Source organism: Pan troglodytes, chromosome 14 (assembly GCF_028858775.2).
Source record: "Pan troglodytes isolate AG18354 chromosome 14, NHGRI_mPanTro3-v2.0_pri, whole genome shotgun sequence".
Classification (NCBI taxonomy): Eukaryota; Metazoa; Chordata; class Mammalia; order Primates; family Hominidae; genus Pan; species Pan troglodytes.
This window is the reverse complement of record NC_072412.2, coordinates 119,003,828-119,018,825: the sequence shown is the minus strand read 5'-3', so window position 1 is coordinate 119,018,825 and position 14,998 is coordinate 119,003,828. Positions and strand designations below refer to the sequence as shown.

General features: G+C 51.2%; 1 protein-coding gene across 2 annotated transcripts; it reads left to right on the top strand.

Annotated features, from left to right (window-relative positions):
* The first annotated feature begins 4,171 nt into the window (after positions 1–4,171).
* Positions 4,172–14,046, top strand: LOC134808171 (glutamine-rich protein 2-like). 2 transcript variants are annotated; one of them, XM_063792372.1, is made up of 2 exons: positions 4,172–8,160; positions 9,655–14,046. In XM_063792372.1, the coding sequence occupies exons 1-2, from the start codon at positions 5,864–5,866 to the stop codon at positions 9,794–9,796; spliced, it is 2,439 nt and encodes an 812-aa protein (XP_063648442.1). In that variant the 5' UTR covers positions 4,172–5,863; the 3' UTR covers positions 9,797–14,046. The 2 variants fall into 2 exon arrangements, with proteins under 2 accessions (XP_063648442.1, XP_063648443.1); XM_063792373.1 differs by having other exon boundaries at positions 4,173–8,288; positions 9,655–9,796.
* Positions 14,047–14,998: the final 952 nt, after the last annotated feature.

Here is a 14,998-nt window from a genome sequence, read left to right as displayed (position 1 = left end):
CCTCCCTAAATCATTCTATGAAGCTGGTATCACCCTAATACCAAAATCAGGAAAGGACATAACCAAAAAAGAAAACTACAGACCAATATCCCTGATGAACATAGATGCTAAAATCCTTAACAAAACACTAGCTAAGCAAATCTAACAACATATCGAAAAGTTAATCCATCATGATCAAATGGGTTTCATACCAGGGATGCAGGGATGGTTTAACATACGCAGGTCGTTGGGCATGGTGGCTCACACCTGTAATACCAGTGCTTTGGGAGGCCGAGGCGGGTGGATCATGAGGTCAGGAATTCGAAACCAGCCTGACCAAGATGGTGAAACCCCATCTCTACGAAAAAAAATACAAAAATTAGGTAGGCGTGGCGGCGCACGCCTGTAGTCCCAGCTACTTGGGAGGCTGAGGCAGGAGAATCACTTGAACCCAGGAGGCGGAGGTTGTGGTGAGCCAAGATCGTGCCATTGCACTCCAGCCTGGGCAACAAGAGTGAAACTCCGTCTAAAACAAACAAACAAAAAACCTACGCAGGTCAATAAATGTGATACACCACATAAACAGAATTAAAAACAAAAATCACATGATCATCTCAATAGATGCAGAAAAAGCATTCAACAAAATTCAGCATCCCTTTATGATTAAAACTCTCAGCAAAATCAGCATACAAGGGACATACCTCAATGTAATAAAAGCCATCTATGACACACCCATAGCCAACATAATACTGAATGGGGAAAAGTCGAAAGCATTCCCTCTGAGAACTGAAACAAGACAAGGATGTCCACTCCTCTTCAACATAGTACTGGAAGTCCTAGCCAGAGCAATCAGATAAGAGAAAGAAAGAAAGGGCATCCAAATCAGTAAAGATGAAGTCAAACTGTCACTGTTTGCTGATGATATGATTGTTACCTAGAAAACCCTAAAGACTCCTCTAGAGAGCTCCTAGAACTGATAAAAGAATTCAGCAAAGTTTCCAGATACAAAATTAATGTACACAAATCAGTAGCTCTTCTATACACCAACAGTGACCAAGCAGAGAATCAAATCAAGAACTCAACCTCTTTTACAATAGCTGCAAAAAAAACAAACAAAAAAAACAACTTAGGAATATACCTAACCAAGAAGGTGAAAGACCTCTACATGGAAAACTACAAAACACTACTGAAAGAAATCATAGATAAAACAAACAAATGGAAACACATCCCATGCTCATCGTTGGGTAGAATCAATATTGTTAAAATGACCATAGTGCCAAAAGCAGTCTACAAATTCAACGCAATTCCCATCAAAATAGCACCATCATTCTTCAAAGAATTAGAAAAACAATCCTAAAATTCATGTGGAACCAAAAAAGGGCCCTCATAGCCAAAGCAAGACTAAGCAAAAAGAACAAATCTGGAGGTATCACATTACCTGATTTCAAACTATAATGTGAGGCCGTAGTCACCAAAACAGCACGGTACTGGTACAAAAATAGGCACATAGACCAATGGAACGCAATAGAGAACCCAGAAATAAACCCGAATACTTACAGCCAACGGATCTTCAACAAAGCTAACAAAAACATACAGTGAGGAAAGGACACCCTGTTCAACAAACGGTGCTAATTGGCAAGCCACAAGGAGGAGAATGAAACTGGATCCTTATCTCTCATTTTATACACAAATCAACTCCAGATGGATCAAGGACTTAAATCTAAGACCCGAAACTATAAAAAGTGAGAAAGATAACATTGGAAAACCCCTTCTAAACATTGGCTTGAGCAAGGATTTCATGACCAAGAACCTAAAAGCAAATGCAATAAAAACAACGATGCATAGCTGGGAGTTCATTAAAGAGCTTTTGCATGGCAAAAGGAACAGTCAGAGGGCCGGGCGCAGTGGCTCACGCCTGTAATCGCAGCACTTTGGGAGGCCGAGGCGGGCAGATCACCTGAGGTCGGGAGTTTGAGACCAGCCTGACCAACATGGAGAAACCCCATCTCTCATTAAAAGAAAATACAAAATGAGCTGGATGTGGTGGTGCATGCCTGTAATCCCAGCTACTTGGAAGGCTGAGGCAGGAGAATTGCTTGAACCTAGGAGGTGGAGGTTGCGGTGAGCTGAGATTGTGCCATTGCACTCCAGCCTGGGCAACAAGAACGAAACTCCGTCTCAAAAAAAAAAAAAAAAAAAAAAGGAACAGTCAGCAGAGTAAACAAACAACTGACAGAGTAGGAGAAAATCTTCACAATCTATACATCTGACTAACATCCAGAATCTACAACAAACTCAAACAAATTAGCAAGAAAAAAAAACAAACAATTCCATCAAAAAGTGGGCTAAGGACATGAATAGACAAGTCTCAAAAGAAGATATACAAATGGCCAACAAATATATGGAAAAATGCTCAACATCACTAATGATCAGGGGAATGCAAATCAAAACCACAATGCAATACCACCTTACTCCTGCAAGAATGGCCATAATCAAAACATCAAAAAGTGATAGAAGTTGGCATGGATGCGGTGAACAGGGAACACTTCTATACTGCTGGTGGGAATCTAAACTAGCACAACCACTATGGAAAACAGTGTGGAGATGTCTTAAAGAACTAAAAGTAGAACAACTGTTTGGTCCAGCAATCCCACTACTGGGTATCTACCCAGAGGAAAAGAAGTCATTATACAAAAAAGATACTTGCACATGCATGTTTACAGCAGCACAATTTGCAATTGCAAAATGTGGAACCAGCCCAAATGTGCCCATCAACTAACGAGTGGATAAAGAAACTGTGATGTATATATATATGATGGAATACTACTCAGCTATAAAAAGAAATGAATTGGCCGGGCACGGTGGCTCAAGCCTGTAATCCCAGCACTTTGGGAGGCCAAGGCGGGCAGATCACGAGGTCAGGAGATCCAGACCATCCTGGCCAACATGGGAAAACCCCGTCATTACTAAACATACAAAAATTAGCTGGGAGTGGTGGTGCGTGCCCGTAATCCCAGCTACTTGGGAGGCTGAGGCAGGAGAATTGCTTGAACCCGGGAGGCGGAGGTTGCAGCAAGCCAAGATTGAGCCATTGCACTCCAGCCTGGTGACAGAGCGAGACTCCATCTCAAAAAAAAAAGAAAGAAAGAAAGAAAGAAAGAAATGAATTAATGGCATTCACAGCAACCTGGATGAGATTGGAGACTATTATTCTAAGTGAAGTAACTCAGGAATGGAAAACCAAACATGATACGTTCTCACTCATAAGTGGGAGCTAAAATATGAGGATGCAAAGGCATAAATAAGAATGACACAAAGGGGAGGGCGTGGTGGCTCACGCCTGTAATCCCAGCACTTTGGGAGGCTGAAGTGGGCGGATCACAAGGTCAGGAGTTTAAGACCAGCCTGGCCAATATGGTGAAACCCCATCTGTACTAAAAATACAAAAATTAGCCGGGCATGGTCGTGGGTGCTTGTAGTCCCAGCTACTTGGGAAGCTGAGGCAGGAGAATCGCTTCAACCTGGGAGGTGGAGGTTGCAGTGAGCTGAGATTGAGCCACTGCACTCTTGTCTGGGTGACAGAGTGAGACTCTGTCTCAAAAAAAAAAAAAAAAGAAAAGAAAGTAAAGAAATAAAGAATGGCTGCTGCATAGGCAGAGCAGCTGAGGGCTGCTGGTTGCCCATTTTTATGGTGATGTATTGATGATATGCTAAACAAGGGGTGGGTTATTCATGCTCCCCTTTTAGACCACATAGGGCAACTTCCTGATGTTGCCATGGCATCTGTAAACTGTCACGGAGCTGGTGGGAGTGTAGCAGTGCGGACCATCAGAGGTCAGGTTTGTGGTCACCAGAGGTCAGATCTGTGGTCACCAGAGGTCACTCTTGTCGCCAGTTTGGTTTTGGTGGGTTTGGCCAGCTTCTTTTTTTTTTTTTCTTCCGAGACAGAGTCTCGCTCTGTCACCCAGGCTGGAGTGCAGTGGCACAATGGCGCGATCTCGGCTCACTGCAAGCTCCGCCTCCCGGGTTCAAGCAATTCTCCTGCGTCTGCCTCCCGAGTAGCTGGGACTACAGGCGCCCGCCACCACGCCTGGCTAATTTTTTTTTATTTTTAGTAGAGACAGGGTTTCACCGTGTTAGCCAGGATGGTCTCAATCTCCTGACCTCGTGATCCGCCCGCCTCAGCCTCCCAAAGTGCTGGGATTACAGGTGTGAGCCACCACACCCAGCCAGGGTTTAGCCGGCTTCTTTACTGCAACCTGTCTTTATGACCTGTATCTTGTGCTGACCTCCTATGTCATCCTGTGACTTGGAATGTCTAACCTCCTGGGAATGCAGTCCAGAAGGTCTCAGCCTTTTACCCAACTCCCATTCAGGATGGTGTTGCTCTGGTTCAAACGCCTCTAACCCAGTCCTATTTTAATGTTTCTCTGGGCCTGATCATTGGAAAGGATTTGCCTTCCTCAGATGCAAGTTCTTTTCTTTCCTTAGCACGGTCCTCAGAGGAGTGAGATCCACTGAGACATAAATGAGAAGGTGGATGCCAGGTGCTGGGGAAGGGAGTGGGGAGTGTGTGATCAGTGGGTCCAGAGTTCACTTCAGGAGGATGGAAAGTTCTGGAGAGGACGGTGGTGTTGGCTGCACTTCATGCCGCTGAACTGCAAGCTTCAAATGGTTAAGATGGTCAATTTTATGTTATATAGATATTGCCAAACGTTAAAAGGGGGAAGGGGACAGCTTGCGGGCCTATCTCTGATGGACAGGGAGGAGACGCCTGCTGAGTGAAGGGGAACCACCGCAGGAGGCAGGGAGGGGTCAGCCAGCATCCACTCCCTCCACAGCTGAAGGCCGCAGCTCCAGGCGGTGAGGGCGGCTCCTGCCTGCCCGGAGCTGGTTGTTGATAAATGTCAACGGCCTCTAAAAATAAACACCCGCCTCCTGGACTTCCACCTCTCTGGGCCGCTTGTTTAATTATTCTTTCCTAAGTGGCTCCCACAAACAAATCTGTGGCTATGAGCACAGTTTTTCATACTTATATTATTTTATTAAATTTTATTTTTAATGTACAAATAATAATTGCATATTTTTAATTGATTTGGCTCCTTGGGGTCATTTTGAACAATTTGCTTTGGCCCTACCTGAAGGACCTGGGAATGTGCGTGTAACTAGCTTTACACACTTTTGCACCACAAACTTCAGTTTTTGCTGATCCCCTGCCACCGAGGGATTGGAGAAAATCTCAGGATGCTTGTAGATTATTCCAAAACAAACAATCAAGCTTCTCACCTTGTTTGGTGGAACTTTTTTTTTGACATATTTGTCCCAGAGATTGTACAGAAGAAGCTATTTTGCGTCCCTTTTTTTTTTTTTTAAGACGGAGTTCTGCTCTTGTCTCCCAGGCTGGAGTGTGCCTCCCAGGTTCAAGTGATTCTCTGGCCTCAGCCTCCCGAGTAGCTGGAATTATAGGCACCCACCACCACGCCTGGCTGATGTTTGTATTTTTAGTAGAGATGGGGTTTCACCATGTTGGCCAGGCTGGTCTTTAACTCCTGACCTCAGGTGATCCGCCCGCCTCTGCCTCCCAAAGTGCTGGGATTACAGGCGTGAGCCACCGTGCCTGGCCTAAAACTGTTTTGCTTCCTAAGAAAAAGCCAAATGGAAGAGAAAGAAAATGCCCCCGACGGCCAAAGAAGCTGAAATTCTCAGAAGCCTAGAGTTGGCTGCTGGAGGATAGAGCCAAAACTGCTCCAACTTCTTCCTGGAAGCGCACGTGGGGTCCCCTGAGACGTCCACTGGCCTGCACGTCACCATGGAATTGCAGGGTTGGGACATTTTCATAGTGAGAAACGCTGAGGAACTCTTGACATGAAAACTCCAGTGGAAGATGGAAACATTGATTGACAGAAATGGCGCTGACCAGCCAGGCCCTGCCCGTGCCCTGCTTGGAACATTGATGATTGACAGAAATGGCGCTGACCAGCCAGGCCCTGCCCGTGCCCTGCTTGGAACATTGATGATTGACAGAAATGGCGCTGACCAGCCAGGCCCTGCCCGTGCCCTGCTTGGAACATTGATGATTGACAGAAATGGCGCTGACCAGCCAGGCCCTGCCCGTGCCCTGCTTGGAACATTGATGATTGACAGAAATGGCGCTGACCAGCCAGGCCCTGCCCGTGCCCTGCTTGGAACATTGATGATTGACAGAAATGGCGCTGACCAGCCAGGCCCTGCCCGTGCCCTGCTTGGAACATTGATGATTGACAGAAATGGCGCTGACCAGCCAGGCCCTGCCCGTGCCCTGCTTGGAACATTGATGATTGACAGAAATGGCGCTGACCAGCCAGGCCCTGCCCGTGCCCTGCTTGGAACATTGATGATTGACAGAAATGGCGCTGACCAGCCAGGCCCTGCCCGTGCCCTGCTTGGAACATTGATGATTGACAGAAATGGCGCTGACCAGCCAGGCCCTGCCCGTGCCCTGCTTGGAACATTGATGATTGACAGAAATGGCGCTGACCAGCCAGGCCCTGCCCGTGCCCTGCTTGGAACATTGATGATTGACAGAAATGGCGCTGACCAGCCAGGCCCTGCCCGTGCCCTGCTTGGAACATTGATGATTGACAGAAATGGCGCTGACCAGCCAGGCCCTGCCCGTGCCCTGCTTGGAACATTGATGATTGACAGAAATGGCGCTGACCAGCCAGGCCCTGCCCGTGCCCTGCTTGGAACATTGATGATTGACAGAAATGGCGCTGACCAGCCAGGCCCTGCCCGTGCCCTGCTTGGAACATTGATGATTGACAGAAATGGCGCTGACCAGCCAGGCCCTGCCCGTGCCCTGCTTGGAACATTGATGATTGACAGAAATGGCGCTGACCAGCCAGGCCCTGCCCGTGCCCTGCTTGGAACATTGATGATTGACAGAAATGGCGCTGACCAGCCAGGCCCTGCCCGTGCCCTGCTTGGAACATTGATGATTGACAGAAATGGCGCTGACCAGCCAGGCCCTGCCCGTGCCCTGCTTGGAACATTGATGATTGACAGAAATGGCGCTGACCAGCCAGGCCCTGCCCGTGCCCTGCTTGGAACATTGATGATTGACAGAAATGGCGCTGACCAGCCAGGCCCTGCCCGTGCCCTGCTTGGAACATTGATGATTGACAGAAATGGCGCTGACCAGCCAGGCCCTGCCCGTGCCCTGCTTGGAACATTGATGATTGACAGAAATGGCGCTGACCAGCCAGGCCCTGCCCGTGCCCTGCTTGGAACATTGATGATTGACAGAAATGGCGCTGACCAGCCAGGCCCTGCCCGTGCCCTGCTTGGAACATTGATGATTGACAGAAATGGCGCTGACCAGCCAGGCCCTGCCCGTGCCCTGCTTGGAACATTGATGATTGACAGAAATGGCGCTGACCAGCCAGGCCCTGCCCGTGCCCTGCTTGGAACATTGATGATTGACAGAAATGGCGCTGACCAGCCAGGCCCTGCCCGTGCCCTGCTTGGAACATTGATGATTGACAGAAATGGCGCTGACCAGCCAGGCCCTGCCCGTGCCCTGCTTGGAACATTGATGATTGACAGAAATGGCGCTGACCAGCCAGGCCCTGCCCGTGCCCTGCTTGGAACATTGATGATTGACAGAAATGGCGCTGACCAGCCAGGCCCTGCCCGTGCCCTGCTTGGAACATTGATGATTGACAGAAATGGCGCTGACCAGCCAGGCCCTGCCCGTGCCCTGCTTGGAACATTGATGATTGACAGAAATGGCGCTGACCAGCCAGGCCCTGCCCGTGCCCTGCTTGGAACATTGATGATTGACAGAAATGGCGCTGACCAGCCAGGCCCTGCCCGTGCCCTGCTTGGAACATTGATGATTGACAGAAATGGCGCTGACCAGCCAGGCCCTGCCCGTGCCCTGCTTGGAACATTGATGATTGACAGAAATGGCGCTGACCAGCCAGGCCCTGCCCGTGCCCTGCTTGGAACATTGATGATTGACAGAAATGGCGCTGACCAGCCAGGCCCTGCCCGTGCCCTGCTTGGAACATTGATGATTGACAGAAATGGCGCTGACCAGCCAGGCCCTGCCTGTGCCCTGCTTGGAACATTGATCATGTTTGACCTTGACATCAGCTTGCCGACACAAACACAGACTTGGGCACACACAAACACGCCCAGGTAGGAGCAAAACACCATCATTTCTGTTTGGGGTGGTCCCTGATGAAACAGCACAAGTTTGCCGGACGCGGTGGCTCTCATGCCTGTAATCCCAGCACTTTGGGAGGCCGAGGCGGGCAGATCACAAGGTCAGGAGATCGAGACCAACCTGGCTAACACGGCAAAACCCCGTCTCTACTAAAAATACAAAAAATTAGCCAGGCGTGGTGGTGGGCACCTGTAGTCCCAGCTACTCGGGAGGCTGAGGCAGTAGAATGGCGTGAACCTGGGAGGCAGAGCTTGCAGTGAGCAGAGATCGTGCCACTGCTGTCCAGCCTAGGTGACGGAGCGGGACTGTCTCAAAAAAAAAAAAGAAGAGGGTAGGGAAAAAGAGTCATTCATGCCTCTGTCTGGCTCAGTGAATCTGTATTTTTACATAAGATCACACAGACAAAATGGGGCAGGGAAACAATTGGGTATGCATTTGTGTCTGATGGGCCATGGGTGACTGCACCTGTAAAGATAAGGAATCAGTTTACATTGCCATAGTGAAATCTTTATGGAAACACCTTAGAGTAAAGATCTCGGAGCTCAGTAAAAATGTCCTTGTGGGCAAAATATTAGGGAGGTACGGAGCTTCTCATCTTGCAGCCGTCTTATTTAGAAACCAAAAGGGGAGGCAAGTTTGCATGATCCAGTTCCCAACTTGACTTTTTCCTTTGGCTAAATGAGTTTGGGGTCTCAAGATTTAATTTCCTTTCACAGATCACAGGTGTGAGCTACTGTGCCTGGCCTACGTAACACATTTACTAAACAACCTTGTTCACTACACACTTCCTGGTCACCTTCCCGTTTCTTACCTGCCCTCCAAAAGCCCAAACCCCCTTATCCGTTGTCTAGCCTGAACCCTGACGCAGCCTCAGGAGATCCTGAGGACGCAGGCTACAGCGTGGTTTTCTACATTTTAGGGAGACAGGAGACATCATTCAATACATGTAAGGTGAACACTGCGGTCTGGAAAGGCGGGACAACTTGAAGGACGCGGGGGTGGGCTTCAGGTCATAGGTGATTTTCAGATTGTCAGTCGTCTGAAAGAGTTTATCTAAAGGCCAGGAATTGGCCGGGCGCAGTGGCTCACACCTGTAATCCCAGCACTTTGGGAGGCCGAGGCACGCGGATCACGAGGTCAGGAGATGGAGACCATCCTGGCTAACACGGTGAAACTCCGTCTCTACTAAAAATACAAAAAATTAGCCAGGCGTGGTGGCGGGCACCTGTAGTCCCAGCTATTGAGGAGGCTGAGGCAGGAGAATGGCGGGAACCCGGGAGGCGGAGCTTGCAGTGAGCGGAGATTGAGCCACTGTACTCCAGCCTGGGGCAACAGAGCGAGACTCTGTCTCAAAAAAAAAAAAAAAAAAAAAAAAAGAGCTTGTGGAGACCAAGGTTCTTATTATGCAGATGAAGCCTCCAGGTATCAGGCTTCAGAGACAATAGATTGCAAATCTTTCTTTTCAGACTTAAGAAGGCACCAGACCCAGTGAATTCTCTCCTGGATCAGGGGAAAGATTCCGGCCACCTGCTTCGGCCACTTTTTTTTTTTTTTTGGCCAGCCACTGTGAATACTTACATAATTAAAATTGTCTTTTTCTCTTGTTAATCTGCCTGATCACGTTGATTCCCAGGTGCAAGGAGTTCCCAGGTCCCTCAAGCAATAGATTAGACGAAGTGTTTTGTTTTGCTTTGACTTCTTCCTCTATATTAGTAAAAGTATGTCTCACTCTGGGTGTCCTGTATTTGCATTTTTATTTGCTAAATCCAGTAACGCTATTCCAGGTGTAAGTAGGTTTCTCTGGACGTACAACTTTCATCTCACGAATCTTTATATTACTCCTCCTAAATTCTAACCTAGACAATGTCATTAGTTTTCAACAGTAAAAATAGTCTGAATTAAGCCTTCCAGATGCGTACTCCCTTCTTTCCTGAGGCAGATGAAGTAGAGAAGAATGAAGGCCATTAACAAATCTGGACGAATCCACCCCAGAAGCAGCTCCTGCTGCACCCACCTCAGCAAAGAATCCAGAGGCGACCCCTCCTCTCCATCTGCTCCTCCTCCAGGCCACTGTCCTCTCTAACCCTTCTCACTGGCCCCTGCCTCCACTCTTGTCAGACAGCAAGCTACAGAATAACTGGGGAAATACTTTTTAAAAAAATAAATCAGACCACATCAGGCTCTTCAGCATGGAAATGTGGGCCGCAACCCATGGGCCAGCCCACCAGTGCCGATCATCCCCATCACACCCCATTAGTCCCCATCGGACCCCTTCATCCCCATCAGACTCCATCAGACCCCAACAGACCCCATCAGTCACCACCAGATGCCATCACACCCCATTAGTCCCAATCAGTCCCCATCAGACCCCATCACCCTCATCAGACCCCATCAGACCCATCAGACTCCATCAGTCCCCAGCAGACCCCATGAGTCCCCATCAGACCCCATCACACCCCATTAGTCCCCATCAGACTCCATCAGTCCCCAGCAGACCCCATGAGTCCCCATGAGTCCCCATCAGACTCCTTCAGTCACCACCAGACCCCGTCATCCCCATCAGACCCCATCAGTCCCCATCAGACTCCATCAGACCCCAACAGACCCCATCAGACCCCATCAGTCCCCATCAGACTCCATCAGACCCCAGCAGACCCCATGAGTCCCCATCAGACCCCATCAGACCCCATCACACCCCATTAGTCCCCATCAGACTCCATCAGTCCCCAGCAGACCCCATGAGTCCCCATGAGTCCCCATCAGACTCCTTCAGTCACCACCAGACCCCGTCATCCCCATCAGACCCCATCAGTCCCCATCAGACTCCATCAGACCCCAACAGACCCCATCAGTCACCACCAGACTCCATCACACCCCATTAGTCCCCGTCAGTCCCCATCAGACTCCATCAGTCCCCAGCAGACCCCATGAGTCCCCATCAGACCCCATCAGACCCCATCACACCCCATTAGTCCCCATCAGACTCCATCAGTCCCCAGCAGACCCCATGAGTCTCCATGAGTCGCCATCAGACTCCATCATCCCCATCAGCCCCATCAGCCCCATCAGTCTCTGTCAGTTCCCATGAGTCCCCATCAGTCCCCATCGGATGCATCAGAACTTTCTGAGCACGTCATGGAGGATGACATCACACAAACCCCAGCTCTTCTTTTCCTCACATTCGCCTGTGAATCCAGCAGGCCCTGGGTGAGCACCTGCTGTGTTTAGGAGTCGCAGGTCCTATTTTCCGAAGTGCTCATGGCAGCCCCGCTCCTCGTAGGCTGTGACTGGCTCCTCTATGGAGGAGAGGGGGTCTGTGTTTCTGCTCCTGACTCTGGGCGGCTGTGACTTGGCAGAAGCAACGTGGTGACACAGTTTCCTCTTGTCCATCTAGCACACCAGCTCTCCAAGCCCAGCCTCCAGGCAGTGTGTAGGCGTTGCAGACAAGCGTGGGTGGGTGACCCAGTGATGGCACAGCTGAGTGACAGCTGACAGCCACCACTGACCCCAGGTGGGTCATGACCAGCCCTCAGATACCCCTTGGCCCCAGGGGTATGACCATGATGGGGAGACCCTGAGGACCACCTGGAGGTGCCCAGGCCACCCGGAACCCTGGAAGGGCACAAAGAGAGGAGGGCTCTTGTTCCAACCACAACTCTGGGGCGATTTGTCACACAATGAATAACTGGAACTGTCCTGGGAACTGGGGACTCAGAGATGAGGAAGACGGAGCTGTTGCCAGAGTCCACATTCAGTCCAGAGAGGCAGCAGGAAGACAGACAGCCCCCAGAGATGCTCTGTGCTCAGGCCCGAGGGCTGCAGGGGTAGCAGGCCCCTCCCTGGACCTTCTGGGACGCTAGCGGTGGCTCTGGGGTGCCTGCGGGTGGGTGTGTATCAAGCCGGAGATGCCCATGGAGTGCCCAGGAGTCAGATCCTCAGGTCAGCCATCAGGCAAGAGTCCCCAGCCTCATCTCTCCGGGGATCAATCTGCCATGGTGTGATTAAATCAGTCAGTCCTGGCGCCAAAGAGAAAACAGCCGGTAAGGGACCACACGGCGCCCGTACGAGTGTGAAGCTGCCGTCCTGGGACTCCAGTGCTGTCCCCCCCACCCCGACCTTCTCTTACGTGGCACATGAACTTGGAGGATGCGGCTCCAGGTCTGCCCCGTCCTCACACGGGAGCGACTGAGGCACAGGTGGGCACCCACATCTCATCTGCTGGGTCCCACAGCAAATCCCACCAGGGTTCCTCTGCGACAAGCATTTGCTGCCAAGGCTGAGTGGAGGCCAGCCAAGAATGCGGCCAAAGCAAAGTGTGGCTTCTTCTTCTTCTTCTTCTTTTTTTTTTTTTTGAGATGTAATTTCTCTCTTGTTGCCCAGGCTGGAGCGCGATGGCGCGATCTCAGCTCACCACAACCTCCGCCTCCTGAGTTCTCCTGCCTCAGCCTCCCGAGTAGCTGGGATTACAGGCATGTGCCACCACGTCAGGCTAATTTCGTATTTTTAGTAGAGACGGGGTTGCTCCATGTTGGTCAGGCTGGTCTTGAACTCCTGATCTCAGGTGATCCGCCTGCTTTGGCCTCCCAAAGTGCTGGGATTTCAGGCATGAGCCACCGCGCCAAGCCAAGCGGGTTGTGGGTCTCTTCTCCCTCCCCCGCTCTCTATCTCAGAGGGAGAAGAGCCAGGGAGGGCCAGGAGGATGCAGGCCTCACTGGGCCCTCCTGCACCCACCCCAGGGTCAGGGGGTCTGAGCAGCATTCTGGGTTTGTAAAGAAACCCCATCTCCAAGAATTCTGGGGAGGAAGCCGTCCAGGTAGTGCTGTCTTGCAGGGTGGCTTGTGAGCGGTTTTATCCCTTCTGTGAAAGTCTTCAGTGATGCTGGAAGCCTGGCCCTGCCGGGAGCTCCAGCCCAGCCCAGCGCCTGGTGCCCTCCTCACCGTCACTGGACATGAACCCTAGGAGGCAGTGTATGTCCACAGATCATTTCTCCCTGAGCACTGTCTCAGCTCCAAAATCACTCTCACTGTTTTCCTATAACCCTGCCTGGCTGTCTCTGTGGGCAATTTCAGAGCTGCATGTGTGCTGTGTGCATTTCCAGTGGGGAGAGATGGCTTCCTACCTGTTTTCACACTCTTTCTTTAATCCGTGCTCATAAACACTATTTCCGCAGAACCCCTGAATCAGTGATGGTCAGAAAATGTAGCAGGTACTGCACTCTAGCCTGGGCAACAGAGCGAGACCCTGTCTCTGAAACAACAACAGCAAAAGCCTTTCTGGTAGATGGTGGTGTACACGCTGGTCTTAGTTTCTATCCAGTTTAAAAATCTTTGCTATTTAATTGGAGTGTTTAGATCATTAATGAAATGAATTATATGGTTAGGTTTAAGTTTACCCTGTCTCTAATTTAAAAATAAAAAGAAGGCTGGGTGTGGTGGCTCATGCCTGTAATCCCAGCACCTTGGGAGGCCGAGGCTGGATCACGAGTTCAGGAGTTCGAGACCAGCCTGACCAACATGGTGACACCCCATCTCTACTAAAAATACAAAAATGAGCCGGGCGTGGTGGCGGGCGCCTGTAATCCCAGCTACTCAGGAGGCTGAGGCAGGAGAATTGCTTGAACCCGGGAGGCGGAGCTTGCAGTGAGCTGAGATCGCGCCACTGCACAACAGCTTGGGCAACAGAGCAAGACTCTGTCTCAAAAAAAAATAAAAAATAAAACAAACAAAAATAAAAAGAAATAAGGATGTCCTTAAGGTACAGTGAGGTCATTCCCGTGGTCCCTGAGGCAACCTGTCTGGTGTCCTCATAAGAGGAGGAGATTAGGGCGCAGGCACACCGGGGCATGACAGTGAGGACACGGGGAGAAGACACTGCCAGCCAAGGAGGGGGGCCTCAGGAGGAGGGAGGGGGCCTCAGGAGGAGGGAGGGGGGCCTCAGGAGGACGGAGGGAGACCTCAGGATGATGGAGGGGGCCTCAGGATGAGGGAGGGGCCTCAGGAGGAGGGAGGGGGCCTCAGGAGGAGGGAGGGGGCCTCAGGAGGAGGGAGGGGCCTCAGGAGGAGGGAGGGGGCCTCAGGAGGAGGGAGGGGCCTCAGGAGGAGGGAGGGGGCCTCAGGAGGAGGGAGGGGGGCCTCAGGAGGAGGGAGGGAGGCCTCAGGATCAGGGAGGGGGCCTCAGGATGAGGGAGGGGCCTCAGGAGGAGGGAGGGGGCCTCAGGAGGAGGGAGGGGCCTCAGGAGGAGGGAGGGGGCCTCAGGAGGAGGGAGGGGCCTCAGGAGGAGGGCCTCAGCCCTGGGCCTGAAGAAGGGGAGAGAATGAATTCCCACCGTCCAGCCCAGCCCGGCCGGCAGCCCCTTGCCACAGCAGCCCTGGGGCATGTGCAGCACTGCACTGTGTGGGCTCCACTGGGGAAGGGAGAAGAGGGGAAGGGGGTGGGGAGCAACCACAGCCCCCACCAAGCTTCCTGCCCTGGCCCTACACTGGGCCCTTCCCCAGGGCTTGGTGGTCAGGCTAGAGCAGGCTCAGGTGGGACCGCCCGCTCTGAACAAACGTCGCTTCCTGAAGGCTTCCTGGATGGCCCAGAGACAATGATTTGCTCCGTCTCTCATTCTCGCAAAGCAGTTTTTTGTTGTTGTGGTTTTTTTTTTTGGAGATGGAGATGGAGTCTGGCTCTGTCTCCCAGGCTGATCTCGCCTCACTGCAACCTCCACCTCCCAGGTTCAAGCAATTCTCCTGCCTCAGCCTCCCGAGTAGCTGGGGTTACAGGCTCCCACCACCATGCCTGGCTAATTTTTGTATCTTTAGTAGAGAC

Excerpts from the sequence above, each read along its gene's own strand:
- LOC134808171 (XM_063792372.1), top strand. The coding sequence starts at position 5,864 with ATGGAAACATTGATTGACAGAAATGGCGCTGACCAGCCAGGCCCTGCC. Across the intron at positions 8,161-9,654 it reads GCACACACAAACACGCCCAG|ACTTAAGAAGGCACCAGACC; the intron begins GTAGGAGCAAAA and ends CTTTCTTTTCAG.